Source organism: Lutra lutra, chromosome 17 (genome assembly GCF_902655055.1).
Source record: "Lutra lutra chromosome 17, mLutLut1.2, whole genome shotgun sequence".
Classification (NCBI taxonomy): Eukaryota; Metazoa; Chordata; class Mammalia; order Carnivora; family Mustelidae; genus Lutra; species Lutra lutra.
The window spans coordinates 6,294,587-6,315,886 of NC_062294.1; the positions used below are offsets into that span (position 1 = coordinate 6,294,587).

At 51.3% G+C, this 21,300-nt stretch overlaps 1 protein-coding gene across 2 annotated transcripts in view; it reads right to left on the bottom strand.

Annotated features, from left to right (window-relative positions):
• Nucleotides 1-21,300, bottom strand: part of PLCG2 (phospholipase C gamma 2) — a 141,305-nt gene that overhangs the window by 53,227 nt on the left and 66,778 nt on the right. Inside the window, exons 1-8 of one of the 2 annotated variants that reach the window (XM_047712189.1) lie at nt 14,488-15,057; nt 14,060-14,103; nt 11,927-11,999; nt 7,625-7,726; nt 6,462-6,580; nt 4,659-4,744; nt 3,167-3,287; nt 2,690-2,858 (exon numbers count right to left, since the gene is read on the bottom strand). In XM_047712189.1, the coding sequence (XP_047568145.1) occupies nt 2,690-2,858; nt 3,167-3,287; nt 4,659-4,744; nt 6,462-6,580; nt 7,625-7,726; nt 11,927-11,999; nt 14,060-14,103; nt 14,488-14,511 (738 nt within the window). In that variant the 5' untranslated portion in view covers nt 14,512-15,057. Of the gene's footprint in view, nt 1-2,689; nt 2,859-3,166; nt 3,288-4,658; nt 4,745-6,461; nt 6,581-7,624; nt 7,727-11,926; nt 12,000-14,059; nt 14,104-14,487; nt 15,058-21,300 lie in introns of those variants that run through there. The other variant, XM_047712188.1, reaches the window with a different exon arrangement.

The following is a 21,300-nucleotide window of genomic DNA, read 5'->3' on the forward strand; positions in this document are numbered from 1 at the left end:
CAGATAGTGAGTGCTCGATAAACAGTGGGTCAGTGACACCACCTGCGTGTCCCGTGTTCTCTGCCACACACACAGGGAAGGGCAGGAACAGCCAGTCCGATGGCCCAGAATGCAGGGCTGTGGATGGCACACCGGGGACACAGAGTTAAGCTGCTTTCTCAGCTGTGCGACCCTGGGAAGGAGGCTACATGTCTCTGGGGCTTACAGTTCTCATCGGGGAGACTAAGACCATGACAACAACAACCTACATCCAGATGGGCGCCAACGTCCATGCAGGCCAGTATTTGTGAATCTTGATTCTGGTGGCCCAGAGGAGGGAGCTCAGGGTTGGGAGTCCAACCGGGGCTCACATTCAGGGCCTTACTAGCTGGGTGAGAGCTCGTCGCGGTCTCAGTCACTTCCCCTGTGAAACGGGGGTAATGCCAGCCCCTGCTGGGTCCTGTCAGCCAAGGGGCATGAAAGCCACCTGTGAACACTGAGGCAGCATGTGTCATTTTGAACGGCCTCGAGCTCCCTCTTGGGCAGGAGCCAACTGCAACTCAGCTGAGCCACCTTCTAGACCTCAAGGTCCCCATCTGGAAAATGGGCCTGGGGGCTGGGATTTGCCACCCCTCAGGGCAGCAGGAGACTGGATAGCGTTCACGGTCACACTAGCCAGGCTCACCAACACTGTTCTTGCCCTCATCCCTGAAACAGAAAAGGAGGGAGCCACAAAGTACCAATGGGGAGGCAAAGGGTGCTCTGATAGGGCCTCCCCGATCTCACACCCTAAAACAAGAGTCAGAAAACCTCTGGGAATGCACAGGGACCAGTCCCACGAAAACAAAGCTACAGGGAAATGCACCCTCACTGACCTAATGCCTGAAAAGCCGCGGACCCTGCCTGGCCCAGCTCTTGCGGCCTCTCGTCCTGCCTTCCCCAAGCTGGAAGCTTCCCTTGGTGTCTCGGGAAAACTGCCCCAGCCTCATAGCCAAATCCTCCAGATACACTAGTGCCTTTACCCTGAGGGCACGAACAAGCCCTCCTCTGGATGAACCTCTGAGAAAGCCCCCTCACAGCGTTTGGCCCTCCTCTGGTGACGGGTCCGTCTCCCCACTAGACCGTGACCTCCTGGCAGGCAGCGATTATTCCCAGGGCATCTGGGTGGCCCAGTGACAGTCTGGGGAAAGTGCCAGCTGTTCACACCACCCCCATGTTGACAGAGTTATTCCCCCAACCTGAAGGCAATGCCCCCCTCTGTGTGGTAAACACCTGTCCGTCCTTCCACACGAACCTGCCACCTGTCAACAAAATCCGTCCCTCTCCTTCTGCCAGGGGCTAAACCGGAGACTTCACATTCAGCCGCCTCTGTGGGAGCTGTGGATATGTGACGGTTCTCACACACAGGGCAGGACAGGCTGGGACATACCGAACTGACATCCCACTTGTTTGCCAGAAATCGTGGACCCTGAACACGTCCAGGTTGCCCCTTCTCTAGGCTGATGCTCAAATGGGCCCACAATCCACCATCCACCCCACACACGGGGACCACGTCCCAGGGCAGACCCCTCACCCCTTCTGCGCCAGCGACCTCCTTTGAAGTTGGGGAAGACGACAGACCCGTTTCTCAAAACATTTACAATGCACAGAATTTTAAGAGAAACTATATTGAAATACAGTTATTAAGACCTTAAATATTTATAATGTAAATAGGTGTGCTTCTTTATTAGCTTTTTATAGAAGATCTACAATCAAATCGATTAGCCACCATAATTTCAAAACAGTGATGCGGACAAGATTATTTTGAGATATCTGTACTAACTGTAAACATGATATAAAACTATCCATGATTTCTGCTGGGACAAAGCCCCAAGTGGCTTGTTGTTGATGTTCACAAGGGAAGGGAATGTTAAGTTTTAGTTACAGGTTAATAAAAATAAAGAGGTCTGGAGCACCTGGGTGCCTCAGTGGGTTAAAGCCTCTGCCTTCGGTTCAGGTCATGATCCCAGGGTCCTGGGATCGAGCCCCGCATCGGGCTCTCTGCTCAGCAGAGAGTCTGCTTCCTCCTATCTCTCTCTGCCTGCTTCTCTGCCTACTTGTGATCTCTGTCAAATAAATAAATAAAATCTTTAAAAATAAATAAATAAATAAATAAAATAAAAATAAAGAGGCAACATTTCCCCCCAAGTTCACATGCTACCATACCCCAGATTCTGAATGGATTCTCTGGGGGACTACAGAATAAGAGGATGCTGGTTCCCTTGACAGCCTTGTGGACCAGAGCTCAAACCTTCTAGAACATTCTCCCTCACTTAAAGAAGATATGACCTCTTCTGTGCTTTAAGCTACAATACACCTGGTCTCTTCGTCTTAGTAATAAAGATCCCCAAACATCACCCCTCTCCCTGGCATCCTTGGCACTTTTGGGCACAGCTGAACCTTCATCTCTCCCCCTTGCCAGCAGCTGGCAAGAGACCCCCTTCAGCCATGAGCACACACAGCCTTTTGGGGCAACTGTCCACCTCCAGTCCGTGTCCATCTCACACACTGCACTGGGACACAGAGGCACCTCGAAGTCAAATGACCTTGCCCAGGGTCGCTCAGGGAGTTAGTAAGGAGAGCTGGTAGGAGTCCGGGCAGTGGGAACAGGACCTGGGCTCTGAGCCACTGGCTCTCCCGAATGAATGCCAGGCCACCCGAGGCCACCCACCTTGATGATGAACTTCTCCCGCAGCTGGCTGGGTGAGGGCAGCTGGTCAGCGCTGGCCTCCGTGGGCTTCGTCAGCAGCTGGTCGCCAAACACCTCCTTGAACACCCGGGCCATGTGGCGCTGCTGCTCCACGCAACAGTGCTCCTCGATGGACAGGATCACTGGGAAGCTGTGTGCGGGAGGAGCAGGCTCAGCCCAGCAGATGGGGGGTGGGGCCGGGGTGGGAGGTGGTGGGGGGTGCAGAGGGCACCAGTGTCCCAGCACCTGCATCTCCCAGCTCCAGAACCAGGGAGGGACTTGCGCTTTTGGCCTGAAGGGGGCGCCAACACTCAGCTGAAGACTTGTTGGGCGAGACCAGAGGATGGAGGCTGGGCAGGTAGGTAGGTGTGGGGGTGTGTGTGGTGTGTATGCGTGTGGGCAGGGGCGTCTGTCCACCTTTCCCTTAAAGACGAACCACCAGGAAATCAGCCAACCGACCTGGAGGTGACAAAGGCATGGTCTTTGATGGCCTGCACGACGTCATCAAACTTGATCTTGGTGGTCCGTGTCCAGCCATGGTAGATGATGGGCTTCCCGTCGGGCCCATCCCAGCAGTCCACTGAGGGGAGAAACATGTAGTCCTGACACCCGGCCATCTGTCCCTGCCTGGAGAGTCCACTGACGGCAGCCACACCGCGAGGGGGGTGAGGGGTGGGCATCTGCCAGCTTGGCCCCAGGCCGCCAGTGGCTCAGTTACTTATGTGGGGGGCCACACAGGAACTCCCCTCGGGGGCTGGCAACACGAGGAGCCCTGTTACTTGTGTACATGCACTACTTGTGCAGTTATGGGAAGACCGTAGTTGCTTAAAGATCCCCAATACAGTCATCCCAAAGAAGCTAGTTTCAATGTTTCCTTTTTTATTTTTATTTTTTTAAAGATTTTACTTATTTATTTGACAGAGAGAGAGATCACAAGTAGGCAGAGAGAGAGAAGGGGAAGCAGGCTCCCCATTGAGAAGAGAGCCCGATGCAGGGCTCGATCCCAGGACCCCGGGATCATGACCTGAGCTGAAGGCAGAGGCTTAACCCACTGAGCCACCCAGGCGCCCCTGTGTTTCCTTTTTTAAAAAAATAGATTTATACTGTGGGATTGGTTTCTGATTTCCCTCGGCTTGCCTGTTCTGCTAGTGGAAATAATACAGAGCAAGGAGATGCTTATTTTTCTCAGCTTCATAGGAAAACATTCAAACAGAACTAGGTTAGGTAGCAGGTAAATATCCCCTCATTTTCAACCCCCAGAGGTACCAGGAGCTGATTGCTTCATACTTAATTTTTTCACACTTGCTTTTTCCTGGGATGGGGGGCATACACCAGACAACCATCTGTAGGGTTAAGTGCCATTCGAGTCTGACGGTCTGAGGTTTGATAAAACTGCACCCTCCGTCAGTGCTCTGGGCCCCTTCTCAGCCCAGTGCACCTGCACGCTTTAACGGGCGCAGACAGGCCAGGAGGAAGCAGCGGGCTCCCGAGCACGTCCAGGGCCTGTGGGTGTCCGTGAGCAGCTGTGAAAAGAAGGGTCAGGTGGCATCCAAGGCCGGGCCAGCTGCCGAAACACAGAGGGCTCCTGCCTTCCTCCGTGAACAGCCCGGAGGGCAACTGAAGGAGAAAAGCAGCCTAACCAAGCCTCCCAGCCCCGCCGCCACATCAGGACACTCTCCAGAGGCCCCGGGCCGCCGCCCCAGGGTTTCCGACTCCAGTCCGGCCAGGCTCGACACCACGCCTTGTCCTGCGGGGAGACCCTCTGGGAACGGCGGCTGCCAATTAGTGACCGCATCCCCCACCCCAGAGGCTACGGGTACCTGGGTCCTCCCGTGGCCTGTCCCCGTCACCCACACGACTCAGGCCTTTCAGACAACGGGAACATCAAGCAAAGACACGGCAGAGCTCCAGTCCCCCCGAGTGCCCCCCACCCCGGGCGAGCAGCACTCACGCTCAATGCAGCGGCAGCCCGCCCGCAGGCAGCGGATGTAGGCTTCTGTGGACGACTCACTCCGCAGCTGGTCACCGGTGAGGTACCTGAGGGAGAGGACGCCATGGCCATGGAGGGAACAGGCCTGCACCCTGGGGCGTCTTGGGGAACTCCTCAGCCCAAGTGCCCAACATCCTGAATTCTTCCTGTCTAGAAAGATCCACAGTTAGGATCTGGGCCAGACACAAGCAAACATGTGGCCACCCCGGGCACAAGTCTTGGGCTCCAGGCCACAGTCACAGGACGTGAACGACAGCCATCTTAGTGATCCAAAGGAAGGGTCAAGACTATGTATTCTTTGGAGGAGAAGTTGGTCCAGGGGTATCAGGAGTGACACTGACTTACGGCAATCAACTAAAGACCCTACTATCACCCCCCATGCCCCACCACCACGGTGCCTGCTAGGAGGCCCTTAATCCAATGATGGGCCGCCATTGTGGTACCAGGGCTCCAGGCCAGACACAGGTCTTGAACAACAATTGCTGGAATTCACTATGCTTTGAACTGTGTCCACCAAAACTGACATAAAAATGCATATTTGTACGCACTTTCCTCCTCCTCATGTCCGTGCCCCACACCCCTTTCAAGAGTTCACGTTCCTTCACTGTCCTCTGGGTTTGGCAGCATTCAGCACTCTAAACCAATGGCCACGGCAAACAATTAGTTTGCCCCTAAGAAGACATCACCTTCCAAAATGCCTTCTGACTCCCGCCTGTGGTGACACATGGGAAGGTACCAGTCTGCTGCTCTCCAGATGACCAGGCCCCAAGATTTTCACCCTCTCACCCTCACCTCACAAGCTGACTACACAGGGGAACCTGAGTGCAACTTCTCCCTTCCAGTCTACCCTCTCTTTTGCAATTGAGATAACTGGGATAATAAAATGTAAATGTGAATGTGTTGCTCTCTGACTTTGAAGCTATCAGTGGCTCCTACTGCCAAGTGCCCTTTGCTGTGATTTTAAAGGTTCCACTCAGGCAGAACTGCTGTCCTCCTCTCCTGCCACTCACCCTCCTGGACTGTACGATCTAATAATCTTAATAGACCCCCTTGGCTCCTCCTGCCCCCGGGTCTTTGCATGCGCGGCTCCTCCTTGCCTCACCACCTGTACTTCTCTCAGCAACTCCTGTTCATCCTTGAGTAAAAGGAGGCTTTGGGGGCACCTGGATGGCTCAGCTGGTTGGGTGTATGACTCTTGGTTTTGGCTCATGATCTTGGGGTCCTGAGATCAGGCCCCACACAGGGCTCCATGCTTGGTGGGGAGTCTGCTGGTCTCCCTCTCCCTCTGCCTCTCCCCCAATTCATGGGCTTGTACTCTCTCTCTTTCTCTCAAAAACTGATAAATAAATCTTTAACACAAAACAAAACAAAACAAGGGAGGCCTTTCCCCTCCGATTACCCAAGGACAGGGCTGTTCCTGCTGTCTCCCCTGCTATACCCCCCATACCCAGCAGGCACAGGGAACACACTCAGTAAGTACCAGTTCAATAACTTATTCATTGCTTTGCTGTGGCTACCCAGAGATGTCCGTGAAAGCCGGCTTTGCCAACTTGCTTTTTAGGGTCATAGGATAAAACATGATTAATGCAAATACCAACTGGGAAACGTGGGGGTACATTCCCATATCCCTTCCAGAAGCTTTTGTACATCCTAGTCTGAGCAGCATGGCCTTGGACTCTGCCTGCTCCCACACGCCTCCCCGGAGCAGGGTGCTTGCGCCCCCATCCCCCGGCCCCTCAGCCCGTCACAGGCTGAGAAACTCACGTGTTATGCGAAGAGGAAATCCAGTAATGGGACAAGGGGTTGTTCATGTCCTGCATGTCCACCACGTCGTACTTCTCATCCCAGATGCTGTTCTCCCGCGAAAAGAGGTACGTGAGGAACTGGGAGAGTCACAGAGGCAAGACTGTCATGAGGGTGATGAGGACGGGTGGGGCCTGGATCTTTCTGGTCTCGGCCAATACCGGGAGATGGCAGCTCTGATTCGGGAACTCAGAGGAAGGTCTCCCGGCCTCAGGTACCCAGATTTGTAAGGCAGAAGGCTCAGATCACAACAGGATAGACAGACACCTTTCACTCACCCGTGTGATGTTTCCCTTTGTAATGTGAATCCGGATAGTGGATACTACAAACGTACCTGCCTCCCGTGCGTAAGACTTAAGGCATAGTAATACCATGAATATTTGTAAGCTCACTGCCCAACTTAAAGCAAAAGAATATCACCAGTAGGGGCACTTGGGTGGCTCAGTGGGTTAAGCCTCTGCCTTTGGCTCAGGTCCTGATCTCAGGGTCCTGGGATCGAGCCCCGCGTCGGGCTCTCTGCTCGTCAGGGAGCCTACTTCCCCCTCTCTCTCTGCCTGCCTCTCTGCCTACTTGTGATCTCTCTATCAAATAAATAAATAAAATCTTAAAAAAAAAAAAAAGAAAGAAAGAATGTAACCAGTATCCTAACGTGGAAAAGGCAGGAAATTTCCTACCCCAATACCTCACTCAAAAAAAAAAAAATCGGACTGAGTGGCACAGGGCTACACTCTGCTGCCTGGAAACAGCCTTCCATGAGGCAGGAGTACCCAGTCCTCCTCTCAGCCCCACCTCCCCAGCTGCTTCACCCAGGGCAGACGCAGACGTCCCATCGGCTTTTCAGTCTGGTCGCCATGCCTGCATTGTGAGACACTCCCTGGTGGCAGACGCTGTCTGGTGGGCAGAGCCAAGAACCCCCCCAGGACACACAGGCCCAGTAGAGAAAAACGAGCAAGACAGAAGGCAGTAACTCAGAACCTAGAAGAAAACCAGCTCTCAACCAACAGAGTCAGCTGGGGGTCGGACGACAGCAAAGCCTTCTAAGGGAAGAGAACTGGAAAAATAAACTCCAGAGGTCACAGATGTGAGTCAAAAAGATAAGCCGAGTTGACAAGGAGCCCACTCACCTCATCGACAAACAAGAAGGGCTCGGCAGTCTCCCTCATGGTGTCATCGATGAACTTAGTCATCCGCTCTCGGACTTTGTTCAGATCCTGAGCCCAAAGCTCCTTTGAGTGACAGAGAGAGAACAAGAGCTCATCAGGAGGAGGACTGGCAAAACCCTTCCTCTCTCAGGATCCAGTTTCCATCAAAATATCAACCTATTTCCGATTCACATGCGATCAAGTGCCACCTACCACGCGTGAATCTGTACCTCACAAATACCTTCTATAAAGGACCAAAGGGTTGAATAATTTAGTCTTTGGGTCACGGTCACTCAAATTTCTGCTCCTGTACTGCAAAAAGCACCATAAACAAACATACACAAATTGGCATGGCTGTGTTCCAATAAAGCTTTATTTACAAAAAGCAGGTGGTGGGCCGGATTCGGCCCAGACCAGAGTTTGCCAGCTGCTGGCTGGCTCTTTACATTTACTGGCATGAAGAGGCCACTGAACATGGGTCAGACTGCCCGGCTACCCACTTGGCTGACCCTGGCCAGCTACACCCCCTCCCTGTGCCTCTCATCTGTTACATGAGAATACTTCCTAGCTGCGGTTTCTGTGTAAGACCGTGTGAAACAGGGTTATGGATTTAACCCAGCCTCTGGCATACAGACACTGCTCTGATCCCGGCAGCTGGCTCACACCATCCTTCTCCTTGGACGGTCACCTCGGTTAGTCCATGTGACTCTGCAGGTCGTGTGTCGTTATTGGAAAGAGGAGGAAACAGAAACTCAGGATGTTATGGGACAATCCCAAGTTTACACAACTAGTAAGGAGCAGAGTGAGGGTTCCAAATCAATGGACACAGAGTGTGTCCTCTTTTCAAAGAGTCAGCCAAGTCGGGGCGCCTGGGTGGCTCAGTGGGTTGAACCTCTGCCTTCGGCTCAGATCATGATCTCAGGGTCCTGGGATCAAGCCCCATGTCGGGCTCTCTGCTCAGTGGGCAGCCTGCTTCCCCCTCTCTCTGCCTGCCACTCTGCCTACTTGTGATCTCTCTCTCTCTCTCTCTCTGTCAAATAAATAAATAAATAAATTTTTAAAAACGTTTATCAAAAAAGAGTCAGCCAAGTCATGCTGCTCAGAGTTTTGGATAATGTCTGAGACACACATTCAGCAGCTTCTGGAGCCTAGAACAGCTTCTGGAGCCTAGACACGCAGGAGCCCATTAGAAAAAGAACGCACAGCATAAACGAACTCTACTCTTCTCCTAATTCCTAAAAGCCCATATATTCATAGGCACAAAGATGAAACCTGGCACAGAGAGTAGTCACCTTTGACTCATGTTTTATGGATTCTGAATATTCTAAAACCTTGGCCTTCCAGGATAACAAAAGCAAATGTGCTACCACATCCATGTGTGCTTGCATGGGAAGGGTCAGACCAGGATGTCAGAGAGAAACAAAGGCGTGAGGACAGATGCAAATGAGGTGGTGAGAAACGGTGCATGGGTCGCAGATCCACACTGAGCCTCTGCTGTTGGCCCTTGCAAATCTACCTGGATAGGGACACAAAACAGCCAGGAGGCTGGGGAGAAGCCAGTTTATCCGCCCGTGAGGTGTCACGATCTTTGAATACGAGAACACGAAACCCAAATCTTGGCTCCCTAATGCAAACGCCTCCCCGGCCCTTGATGCCCGCCAGAAGCCAGGGGTTTCCTCCTTCCTTCTCCTGCAAAGCTTTTGCATTTATTTAAAAATAGGGGTGCTTAGCCCGTGTAACCTGGAACTAGCCTGGCTGGGAATAAAGAAAGTTTCTACCTAAAGGTAGAAAGGGGCTTCAAATACCAATATTCTGGGGGTTTAAAAAAAAAAAAAAAAAGATCTACCTACTTGGTGTAGGGTCAAGTGCCAGCAGCACTGGGCACAGACTACATGCCAGGCTCCATGGTAAACCTTTATCACATAGTGGCTCATTTTGAACTCCCACACCCCCAGGAGGTACGTAGGACTCTCCACATTGCATAAGTGGAGAAACAGAGACTTCAGCCATTGACCGAGACCTGACCATGAGCCCGAGGCCAACCCAGGGACATCAATTCTGGAGTCTTCCTTTTACCTGCTCTAGGGCTGGGCTGTGGTACCTTTAACTAGTCCACCAATGTGAACTTTGAAGTCACTTCCAAGTTTTCATTTCTGTTAAAGATTCTGCCACTACTTCTATAGGACAAGTTCCTAGAAGGGCAATTATTTCATCAGAATATATAAATTTTTTCCCCTCAAAGTTTTTGTTTGAATTGCATATTGCTGGCCCCTGGGTGGCTCAGTCAGTAAAGCATCTTCCTTCGGCTCAGGTCATGATCCCAGGGTCCTGGGATCGAATCCCACATTGGGAGCCTTGCTTAGCAGGGAGCCTGCTTCTCCCTCCAACTTGTGCATGCTCTCTCTTTCTGACAAATAAAATCTTTAAAAAAAAAAAAAAAAGGAAAAAAGAAAAGCATGTGCCCCTCTCTGCTTTAGGCCACCAGGAGCCCAGTACCCAGCATATAAGGTGCCCAGACTGTGTGTTTGCCCCTTCAGTATACCCCATTTTAGCTCTCGTCTCAGGGGGCACACACAAGCCCTCTCTTGGTCACTCTGGTTCAAGCCCACATGGGGAAAGCATGGCCTTTCCGTGTCCTTGGTCCTCACTCATCAGGCACCGTAGCGGCTACCGCCTTTGTCTGGGCCTCTACATGGCTGACCTTGTGCAAAGCATATGTCTCTGTTCATTATTTTCTCTACAATCAATGAAATCTGAATGTGGGATATGCATTGGATAACATTAAGAAGGTAGTGTTGGGGGGCGCCTGGGTGGCTCAGTGGGTTGAGACTCTGCCTTCGGCTCTGGTCATGATCCCAGGGTCCTGGGATGGAGCCCCACGTTGGGCTCTCTGCTCAGCGGCGAGCCTGCTTCCTCCTCTCTCCCTGCCTGTCTCTCTGCCTACTTGTGATCTCTGTCTGTCAAATAAATAAATAAAATCTTTAAAAAAAAAAAAAAAAGTAGTGTTGGTGGGAGGACAGGACTACTGTGGTTATGTTTCGTTAAAAAAAAAAAAAAAAGTTTGTATCTTTAGGAGAGATACAATGAAGCATTTACAAGTGAAAAGATCCAGTCTGGGTTTGCTTTAGAATATTCCAGCAACAATGAAGAAGAAAGGGAAGTAAATGAAGAAGAGGGGGGAGGGCAGGAGGCAGCCAGGTGTGGAGATGGAGGACAGGTGAAATAAAACCGGAAACACGTTCATCATTTCTTCATCTAAGTGACGGGTACACGGTGACCCGGGATGCCAGCCTGTCCGCTCCTGTGTCTGAGATGGTCTGCAATTCGGAGTTTTTGGAAAAGTAAATGAACTAAATATTGCTATGAACCTAAAACAGCTCTAAAAATATAAAGTCTTTAAAAAAAAATAACAAAATAAAAAAATGAAATTAGGAGGAAAAAAAAGCAAAGACAACTCCAGCGAAACACATAAAAAATTTAAATACATGAATATGCACATATACAAACTCACAGACAGAGATCATTACCCTCTGACGAATTCTGAGAAGCAGGGCTCCCAGCCCCATTTACAGAGGAAACTGGGGAGCAGAAAGGTCAAACCACCTGCTTGAGGTCACACAGCTAGTAAGAAGATCTCAGGTTTCTCTTAGTTGAACTGGGGAGTTTCTCAATCGCAACACTATTGACCTTCAGGCACTGGGTAATCCCTTGACGGGAGAGGCTGTCCCATGCATTTCAGAATGTGGAGCAGCACCCGGGGCCTCCACTCACTACGGGCCACTAGCCTGCCCAGCTGTGACGACCAAACATGGCTCCACACATGGCCAGTATGGCCTGTTGGGTAGAGCCACTCTGATGGAAAACCACCACCCCAACACAAAGCCCCTTCACTCCGCCACCAGTCTGTCCACAAACACGCCAGGACACTCCCCCATGTGTCATTTGCTAAAGGACAGCAGGGCTGTCTTATCCCCTAGAGGACCTGGCAGGCCCGTCTGCCAGGTCCCATCTTCCCATCAACCAGGGAAGGCTTCCAGGAAAGGGACACATGCAATGTGCCGGGAGGAGGAGCAGACGCCAGCTGGTCGGGGGACACACCACCCCCAGACCCTGGGCGGCTCTTGCTCTCCCCTTCCTCGGTCTGCGCCTGGGAAAGGGGCCCAGATGAGGCTGTTCTCTTTCCAGAGTCTGAGACACCAAGGTGGCCCTGGACAGGGAGCCCCCATGTTTCAGGCAATCACAGGTGAGGTGGCAGCTGGGGAGAAGGGGAGACGCGCCTCTCACCTGCTGCTCGTGTAAGAGAAAGCGCTGGAAGTCGTGCAGGTAAACAGCAGAGGCGTCCGGCCGGTCGGTGTTGCTGTCCTCGGGGAAAAGGAGGGTGTTTAGACAGAACACAACCATAGAAGCTGCCACCAAACACCCTGCGAGGCTCTGGGGACACAAGGTGACAGACACTACACCCCCGACCTCAGAGGATGCAAGGAGGGGCTGTGACGCCCCAACCTGGGAGGGGGCCCGGAATCTGCCTTTTGCTGCTCCCAGGGCTACCGGCGTGCTCTGGGATCTACAGAGAGCCTCCGGGAGTGTGGCCTCGGGGGACACAGTACAATAAGGAGAGGAGATGACAGTGGAAAGAGGGGAGCCAGATCGAGACCTGGAGGGCTGAGGGAGGCTTTCCGGAGGACGCGGCAGCTGAGGGAGTCAGAGAATGAGAGGGACTCACCAGGAGGTAGAAAGGGTCTTGCGCAAAGGGAAGCAGGTATGCAAAGGCCAAAAGAACGAACAACAGAAGGTGGAAAGAGGCAGGAGTGCAGGGAGAGAGCAGTGCAGGGGGCAGGCCTGAGTCACACCGCAAAGGCTTGGGTAGGGCTGGATGTGGACAGAGTCTCGGGGAAGCCAACTCTGGAGAAGTGAACAGGGCCCATCAGAGGGTCTCCTCCGAGGCCACAGTGCAGACTTTGTTCAGCCACTCAGGGCTCTGAAATAGGAGTGGAGGGTCAGATGAAGTCCCCCCAGATTCTGGACAGATGGGGAGACTCGAGCTGAAGATGCACAACATGGGCTTTGGGGCAGGCAGACGCCCCCTGTCAGGATGATTTACTGTTTGAGAGAAGGGAACCCTTCATGTGAATACAGGGACACTCCACCCTGGCCCGCAGCCTGGTGACAGATGGCCTCGGGGTTAGAGGCTGCTCGTGGTTACTCAAACACTGGGACCTCACAGGACCAGCAACCCTGGTCTCTACAGAAAGTGTTTCCATAGAACAGAGCTTTCCAGGGAAATCTGTACTTTACCCCGACCATTCACAAGGGTGTGTGTGTGTGTGTGTGTGTGTGTGTGTGTTGGGGGGGTCTTTTTAAATATACAAGATAAAACACACTTTTAGCTGTTCCCTTGACTAAACACTCAGGGTTCAAAGGCTTTGGTGTTTAATTAGGATTTGTATGGATCTGTGACCTTCTTTGCTAAGCAGCCTCATGGTCTAACACTAACTTTTCCTTAAAATACCGCACAAAAATCACATCTATTTCACATGGACTTTGCAGTCTTGAGGTTTCTGGTTTAGAAAGGGACAGAAGGATCAGTTGCCAGGGTTTCCTCATCAATGAGGGCCAGTTCGGAAAAGCAGGCCCAGGTCAGCATGCCTCACACCACTCTATGTGCTACTAGCTCTAGGGCGAATATTCCTCCCAGGCAGACAGGCTTGGGAAATACAGAACACTTCATTTATCCCACGCTCAGGGAATTAGTACCAACAGTAAAGGTCCTGGGGCACATGGGTGGCTCAGTCAGTTGAGCATCTGCCTCTTGGTTTTGACTCAGGTCATGATCTCAGGGTTGTGAGAATGAGCCCTGTGTTGGGCTCTGAGCTCAGCACAGAGTCTGCTTGAGATTCTCTCTCTTCTCCCTCTAAACCTCTGCCAGCTCACTCGCACTCTAAAATAATAAACCAATCTTGGGGTGGGGGAGATAAGAACAATAAAGGTCCTGACAAGTCCTGCAACACTTACACTGTAATAATAATACCACTGTCATTATTCACAAGCCCTTTGCCATCCCACACACTGCGTGTAGCACTTTATATGTGTCAACACATTTTACTTCACTTGAGCCTGCTTAACCAGGAATTTCCCAAACTCCTTTCTGGGAAAGCAAGTCCTCAAGCATACGTGCTTCTCTATAGAACCTTCTGGGCCACCCTCCTACCATGCCACAAACCCCTTTGCTGTTCCTGTTTATCCATGCCACAGGCTCAGGAAAGACAACTCCCCAGTAGGAGACCTTGTCCCAGTGCAGACCAGTGGCTGCCCGTAGAGGCGGCCCTCTTGGCACAGCTGGCCCAAATAGGAGGGCCCATGTGGGCACCTGTTCCCAGCACAGCCACCCTGAACATGACCCCAGAAGAGATGCCTCACCCCAAGATGAACACAGAAGAATCTTTTTTGAATTCATCAAGAATCTGAAATATAAAACAAAGAAAAACACATAAAAAAAATAAGAACATTAGACAAGGCGAGCCGCTCAATGCAAATGAAGGTTTTTTTTAATTAAAAAATTATAATTGGTATGAACTATAAATAGGCAAACACGAGAGAAACTCATCAACAAAAGGGAGTCGTCTTCCTCACCCTCTTCTTAGTCTTATTCCTGAGAAGCTATCAACCTCGGTAATTTGGTAGGTTTCCTTCTAGAATGTGCTTGATGGATAGTCGTTTAATTACATCTTATATTACATCCATGTCTCTAAACTTTCAGCTGTTCGTTCTAAGTGGTCTATATTATTCTGCAACCTCAAACAGTCTTGCCTCACTACTTTGAAAACCCCATTTTCCATAATACGTACATCACGGATTTTCTGCCCTTGCATTCAGTATTACAAAGGACGTCCATAAACAACATTTGTGTCCAGCTGCACAAATATATTTCCATCGGGCAGAATCCTAGACTGGGAAGCACCTAGGCGGGTGGGGGTGTGCACATTAACTCTGATACATTCACCGCGCTGCTCTCCAAACGAGGTCCCGACCAGCACCTCCACCAGAGAACGTGCGACCCTTTCCACACCTTCACTGTTGCATTTCAAGTCTGTAAATTTCTGAGCTAAGTTTTCATCTTCAAATTCAAGAGCAAGAAAGAAACTGGACAGCCTTGGTCCTGCTCTTCACAGCCTGATGCTCTCACCATGGATGTCGCGATGGAGAGCTCCTCCACCAGGAAGCCCGCGGTAGCCCTCCTGCCCGCTTCCACAGAGACAACTCAGTGGCCAAGCACCTTACACATGCAGGTGCACATGCACACACACACGCAAACACACTCATACTGTGTCTGCTCCTGGTTAGGCAGCAACACTTAAATGGTCTTTCATTGAATCTGTGATTGGATAATTGGAAAAATGCGGGGCACAGGGGTGCCTGGGGGGCTCTGTCAGTTAAGCGTCTGCTTTCAGCTCAGGCCATGATCCTGGAGTCCCCAGATGGAGCCCGGGCTCAGAGTCAGGGCCCTGCACTCAGTGGAGAGCCGGCTTCTCCCTCTCCCTCTGCCCCTCTCCCTGGCTCGTGCGCATGCATGCGCTCTCTCTTCAAATAAATAAATAAATAGATAGATAGATAGATAAAATCTCAAAAAAAATTAGGGCACAAATGGAAATGCAGCCACTGGGATGTTACAAGCAGTTCATGATGTAAACAGCTCCCCTGCTCTGGCCTCCCCGGTCCTCTTGCCAAGCTGCATGGAGTCCAGGATGACACGTGGAAAAGCAAACTTCTAGAAAAGGTACCTCCAGGCCCCCAGGAAGCATCAGGAGATCTGTGTAAGTCTCTGCACGTATGCGCTTTTTTTTTCCCCTGGAAAGATGACCTACAGCTTTAATTGACATCTCAAAGAAATAGGTCACCCAGAAAGGTTAAGAGCCACTCTTTTAGAAAAACTCAGAAGTACTTCCTTCTATTTACGTGTCATTTACAGCATAGCCATTTCTTTATTAAAAAAAAAAAAGAGAGAGAGAGAGAGAGAAAGAGCGGGACTTGAGGCAGTGCCTGCATGCTCTTTGAGATCTGGATTTATTTGCCACTTAGATCCCCAGACCAACCTAATGTTTAAAGCCAGATCCCTTCCAAACCCAAACCCTGATACTGGTCTCCTTACACCTGGAGAAAACCCCTACTTTTCAATGAAGCACAAAAAAAGCCCCACCCCATTTCAGCCAGGTGGACAGCTGGGACAAAGGAGGTGCCCTTCCTGCACAGATGCTTCCAGAGCCAGAAAACATGGGGAGAAACACCCCAGCTTCCCCTCTCGTATGCCTGTATCTCCATCCCAATCACCCCATTGGCTGACCCGGCTGGCAGAAGCACGTGGGAATGTGTTTTGGAGATTCGTCCCACCCCACCCCCGCAGGGTACAGAGCAGGGCAGGAAAAGGACTGAAAGCAAAAAGGCTCACCACTTGCACAAACAAAAGCAGAATTCAAAGATGCAACGGAACAGGGCAGGTGTGGCGGTGGGGGTCACGGGGAATGGAACGCAAAAGGCGAGAAGATTCCTGGGCCCATCCAGCAGAGCAGCCAGACACGTACCCCCTGAAGAAGAGGCTGGGGGGAGGGGAGAAGCATCAAGAGGTCTCTTCCAGAAGGGGTCTCACTCCAGAGTGAGAAGCAAGGCAAGCAGGTAGTTAGATGGGAGAGTCGAGCTAAGCACTGGCCCTGCCTGGGATGCACCAACCTTCGGATGCCAAGAAATCAAAGACCCAGCCAAGGACCTTGTGAGTGCACAGATGGTGAGGTGAGAGGAGAAAGGAGACAATGCAGTATCCCGAAGACCCGCGGCTTTGTGGGCGTGGAGGTCACTGGTGAGAGGACGAGATGAACGGCCGAGGAGTGGGAGGCCTGGACCCACGGCTGGGACGAGGTCAGGAAACGGAGTGCAGGTGAGACAGTGATGCTGACAGGGGTCCTGGAGCGGGTCCCTCCACGGGGCAGAGAAATGGGGCAGCAGTCGGACGGCGGAAACATGTCAGGGACGGCATTTGACAGATGCAAGAGGTTACAGCGTGCCATGTCGTAACCTAACAACATCTTTAGTGGTCTGTGCAAGCCCCGCTCCCTCCCTGCTACATTCTCAGTGTGGCCTGGTTTGGAGAGAAGGTCTTTGCAGATGTGATCAGGTAAAAGCAAGGTCCTCCTGGATTAGGGTGGGCCCTAAGGCCATGACTGGAGTCCTTATAAAGGGGGACATGTGAAACAGGCATGGGCCAGGACAAGGCGGCCACGTGATGACAGAGGCAGAAACGGGAGCGTGGGGAGCCCCCAGGAAGGCCAGCGAACAGCAGATGCAGGGAGAGTGGCAGGGGGCAGACCCTCCCTGGAGACGTCCATGGGTGCTCAGCACAGCCAGCCCCGCACAGCGGGAGACAGAGGTCTGTTCTCCTCCGCCACTTGCCTGGGGTCTGCTGGGATAGCTCTGAGGACTCAGAGGGCCTGTCCTGAGCTGGTGCAGGGCAGCCATGACCTCAGTCACCCCTCGTGCCCACCCCATCAGGAAAGCAGTAAAACAAACCCCACCTCAGACACATAAAACAGACTCTGGGATGATAAGCAGGAGTTCCAAGATGACACATCTAGAACATCAAGGGGTCAGAATGTCGACCCTGATCTACCTTGGTAGTTCTCCACTGGCCCACACAGTACGAGCAGATGTACACAGAGTAAATAACGGCATCCTAGCAATGAAAGAAGAATATTCTAGATGATACAGGCACACAGTGGAGAGACAGCAATTAAGTTATTCTAGCATTACTGTGTGTAGTTATGGGGTCAAAGTCTACCAAACCGGGATGTTGTTGGCCCCATGTAATTACAGGTGACATCCTTGAACCCTCTGGCTGCTGCCAGGGCTCCGTGAGGTCAGAGGAAGTGTCTGTTTTATCAACCACTGTGTCCTCCTGGCTCAAACATGTGTTGAAGGAATGCCTAAAATAACAGGTAAATTAATTTTCTCTGGGGAAAACTAAAGGCTAAGAGGAAAAATCACCTCTGACTTGATTCCCAGGAGACAAGGGAAGGGGCCGTGCCACAGGATGGGGACCACAGAAGCAAGGGCCCAGAGGTGTCAAAGTCAACCTAAGGTCAGGGAATGAGTCTCCCCATGTAGGTGGGCGGGCACCCTCCAGGCTGCGGCTCAGCCTACACCTTCCGCGCTTAGCAGCTTACATGAGCCATTTGGTGCCAGGAGGCCAAGGCGAAAATGAAACCGACAGGAAAAGCTAACCAGAGATTCTCCACCGACTTCCGAACTGTGGACGTTTCTCCCCACGCCACCCACCGTCCAACAGAAGAATCTGTGATATTCCCTGGAATCCGCAGGCAGAACGCCATCACCGAGTGTGACTCACGCCCCCCACGCTGGCACCCATGCACAATCTCCAAGAATAAATATTAATCTTTCTCCCAAATGCATAATCCCAGGTATCATCATGGAAGGTTTGGGAGACATTTTCATTTTCTTTTTACTTGTATGCGCTTCCTGCTTCTAGGTAGTAAGTATGCATTACTTGGCTTATACTTTCTTCACACATCAGCATGGAATTTCTTATGAAGGGTTCCTGGTCTGGTGGTCCAGCACAGTGACGTAGCGAAGGATCCCCCAGGGAAACCCACGGACTCTGACCTAGATGGTCCCGTTGAAGCAGGACACGGAGCAGGAAGACCAAGGCCACCCAGTACTCTCTTCCTCCCGAGGTGATTCTGCCTCAGGAAAGGACAGGCCGTCCTGGGGGCCAGCTGTGTGTGGGACTGCTCTCCATGAGCCCTCTTCGTCCTCTCAGTAAGCCTGGAGGGGGTACCGTCACCCCATGTGACAGACAAGACGGAGCGTCTGGAAACAATGCTGCTGTCGGCTACAGGTAACACTGAAACAAGATCAGTGCCACCTTTAAAAAAATTACAGCCATTTTCTCCTTTAACAGGCAAACAAGCAAGAGAAGACGCCTACATTCAGAGCCCAGGGGGATGGCGATAGGCGGCAGAAGGCTGTGTGCTTGTTTGCTGGTACCCTGCAGGGCTGGGGAGGCCCTTGTTCTTGGGATCACACTGGACACGATTTGGGAACTGATGAGTATTTGGAAGATGCTGGAGAGCAACTCTGAATCTTGGGTTTATGGGAACCCTTGCTAGACAGACTTTTAAGATGGCCCCAGGATGTCCTCCTCCCAGCATCCACAGCCCTGCCACTTGCAAAAGTAATGGGACGTACATGATTATAGGTCTAGGACTACGAGACGAGCACTTGTCTTGCCGCCTTTGAGGAAGCCAGCACCCATGCAGGGCAGCCTCATCCGTGAGGGAGTTTGGGCAGTGTCTAGGAGCTATGGGTGGCCTCTGGCCAGCAAGACACTGAACCCTCAGTCCTACAACCTGCGGGGAGCTCACTGCTCCACAACCTCCACAACCTCCACAACCAAGCAGATCTTCTCCCACTCGAGCCACAGATGAGACCACAGCCTCAGGCTGAAATTGTGAGAGCCCCCAGAGCAGAGAATCCAGCAAAGGCACGCTAGAATGCCTGCGCCCCGGAAACGGAAAGAACAAGGATCATCAAGGGGATACTGCTAGGCAGCTACTGTAGAACCGTAAAGCATTTCCAGAGGAATCTCCCGGAGGATCCGGAGAACAGATGGTACAGAAGGCCCGGGGGTGAAAACAGGGGAACAAACAGTAACTGACCACTGCATCCCACAGCGGTGAAACTCAAGTCCTGGACCAAGAGCAAGAAGGAAATCAGCCAGCCGTCCTCACTGCTGATCAGAGCCCGCGGTGCCTGACGCCCAGCCCGACTAAGCCAGGGGCCTTCACACGTTTGGGAAGGTAGCGGAGCAGGAGTTAGGAAGCTGGGTACTCACGCACTTATGGGAGAACTAATACCAGACTCGGTTTGCCTCAAAATCCCATGGGCAGAGGGAACTGGGTTAAGAGCAAGATGAAACAGGAGGGCCCTGAGCTGATCGCTGCAGAAGCCGGGGGTTGTCAATCACCATAAACAGTTCTGTCTCCCCAAAGGAGCCCAAGAAATCGGGCTGAGCCTCTAAGAGCACAAAGCTGTTGTTTCCCTGGGCTCTGTGCTGCCTGCAAGGAGCTCAGGAAGCAAATGATATGCTGACCCTAGGGGAGGGGCGTTTACCTACAGGAGCCGGGCTAAGGTTTCTCAAGGTGGCCACTACCTATAGAGCCTGGGGCTTTGTTCTTCTAATTCCAAGTCAGTTCTGCCCTCTGGTGCAGGAGATTCAAAGTCTTTGGGGCCTGGTAGGCAGCAGAAATTAGTTGAGAGAGCTCGGGGGTGGGAGCTGGGGCAAACCAGAGAAGGCTTGCTTCCTTCCTACCCAGACAACCGCACCGGGAACTCAGGACCCATATAGAGCCACGTGTCAGTGTTTTTTCAAAAGCAGCAGAAAATCTAGATCTTAATATGGAATCTCTGAAGTTTTGAATGTAGGCCATTCGTTTTAAAAACATTTAAAGCATTAGGTCAAGTGCCATCGAACGCAGGCTCAACAGAAGCGACCTTGGTTACAGATGTTTTCCCCCCAAACTGGGCAACCTAAGTTACCCCCCAGAGGATTGAGGGATTCTACAGAAATCTGACTCAAATTTCTCCTCCCCCTCCCCCTTCCCAGACACACCCACATTAGCCTTAAAAATAACCGTCAACGAAAGTGCAGGTTGAAATAGGTCTTAGGTGGAATTTTATCACAGTAGAAACACACCACCGTGGGCTAACCTGGGCGGACAGCTGCGTTAGCTTCTGTGCAAACCTCATTCTCAAGCTTTGCCTGCCATCTGTCTCAGACAGCATCCTGACATTTCAAGGCAACCGATTATAAAAACTGTTATTTGCAAACTACTTATCTGGAGTGAATCGAGTTTTTCTCAACCCTGGTCAATTGCATAAGACAGCAGTTGTCATTATTCTGGTTTTCCCTCGTGCATTGTCATCAACCATTGTCACTGTTCTCAAGAACTGATCATCAATAAAACTTACAGGTTTTAACCTAAAAAACATGTTTTGACCAGCTATGAAGGCAGTTTTTAAAAGTTCGTTTGATATAAAAAAGGGGAGGAAGGTTATGTAATTTAATAAAGTTTTATAACCAATGACCTGATTTCATACCTTCATTTTACAGAGGCGGCTGAGTGAAGGGGGGAAAGATGACTTTCCCTAAAATCACCTGTGGTCGGTCAAGGTCAAGCTGGGGCTGCAATCCAGGTCTTTGAATCCCCAAAGCCTACAGAGTCTTTCTACTCTATCTGGCAAACCAAGAACTAATGTGTGAAAACGCACACAATGCAGTGGAACGTTTTACTCTATAAAATAATATAATAATAAAAATAATAATAATATAAAATAATGTATTTTTCCCCAATCTAGGCAGGCTGGAAATGCTGCTTCCATTTCTTGGCCTTAGATGATAATTAATAAGCTTCTTCTAGCAATGGTGGTTTTTGGTTTTTTGGGGCGTTTTTTTGGGTTTTTTTTTTTTTTTTTTTTTTTTTAAAGATTTTATTTATTTGACAGGCAGAGATCACAAGTAGGCAGACAGGCAGGCAGAGGCAGAGAGGAGGAAGCAGGCGCCCCGCTGAGCACGGAGCCCGACGTGGGGCTCGATC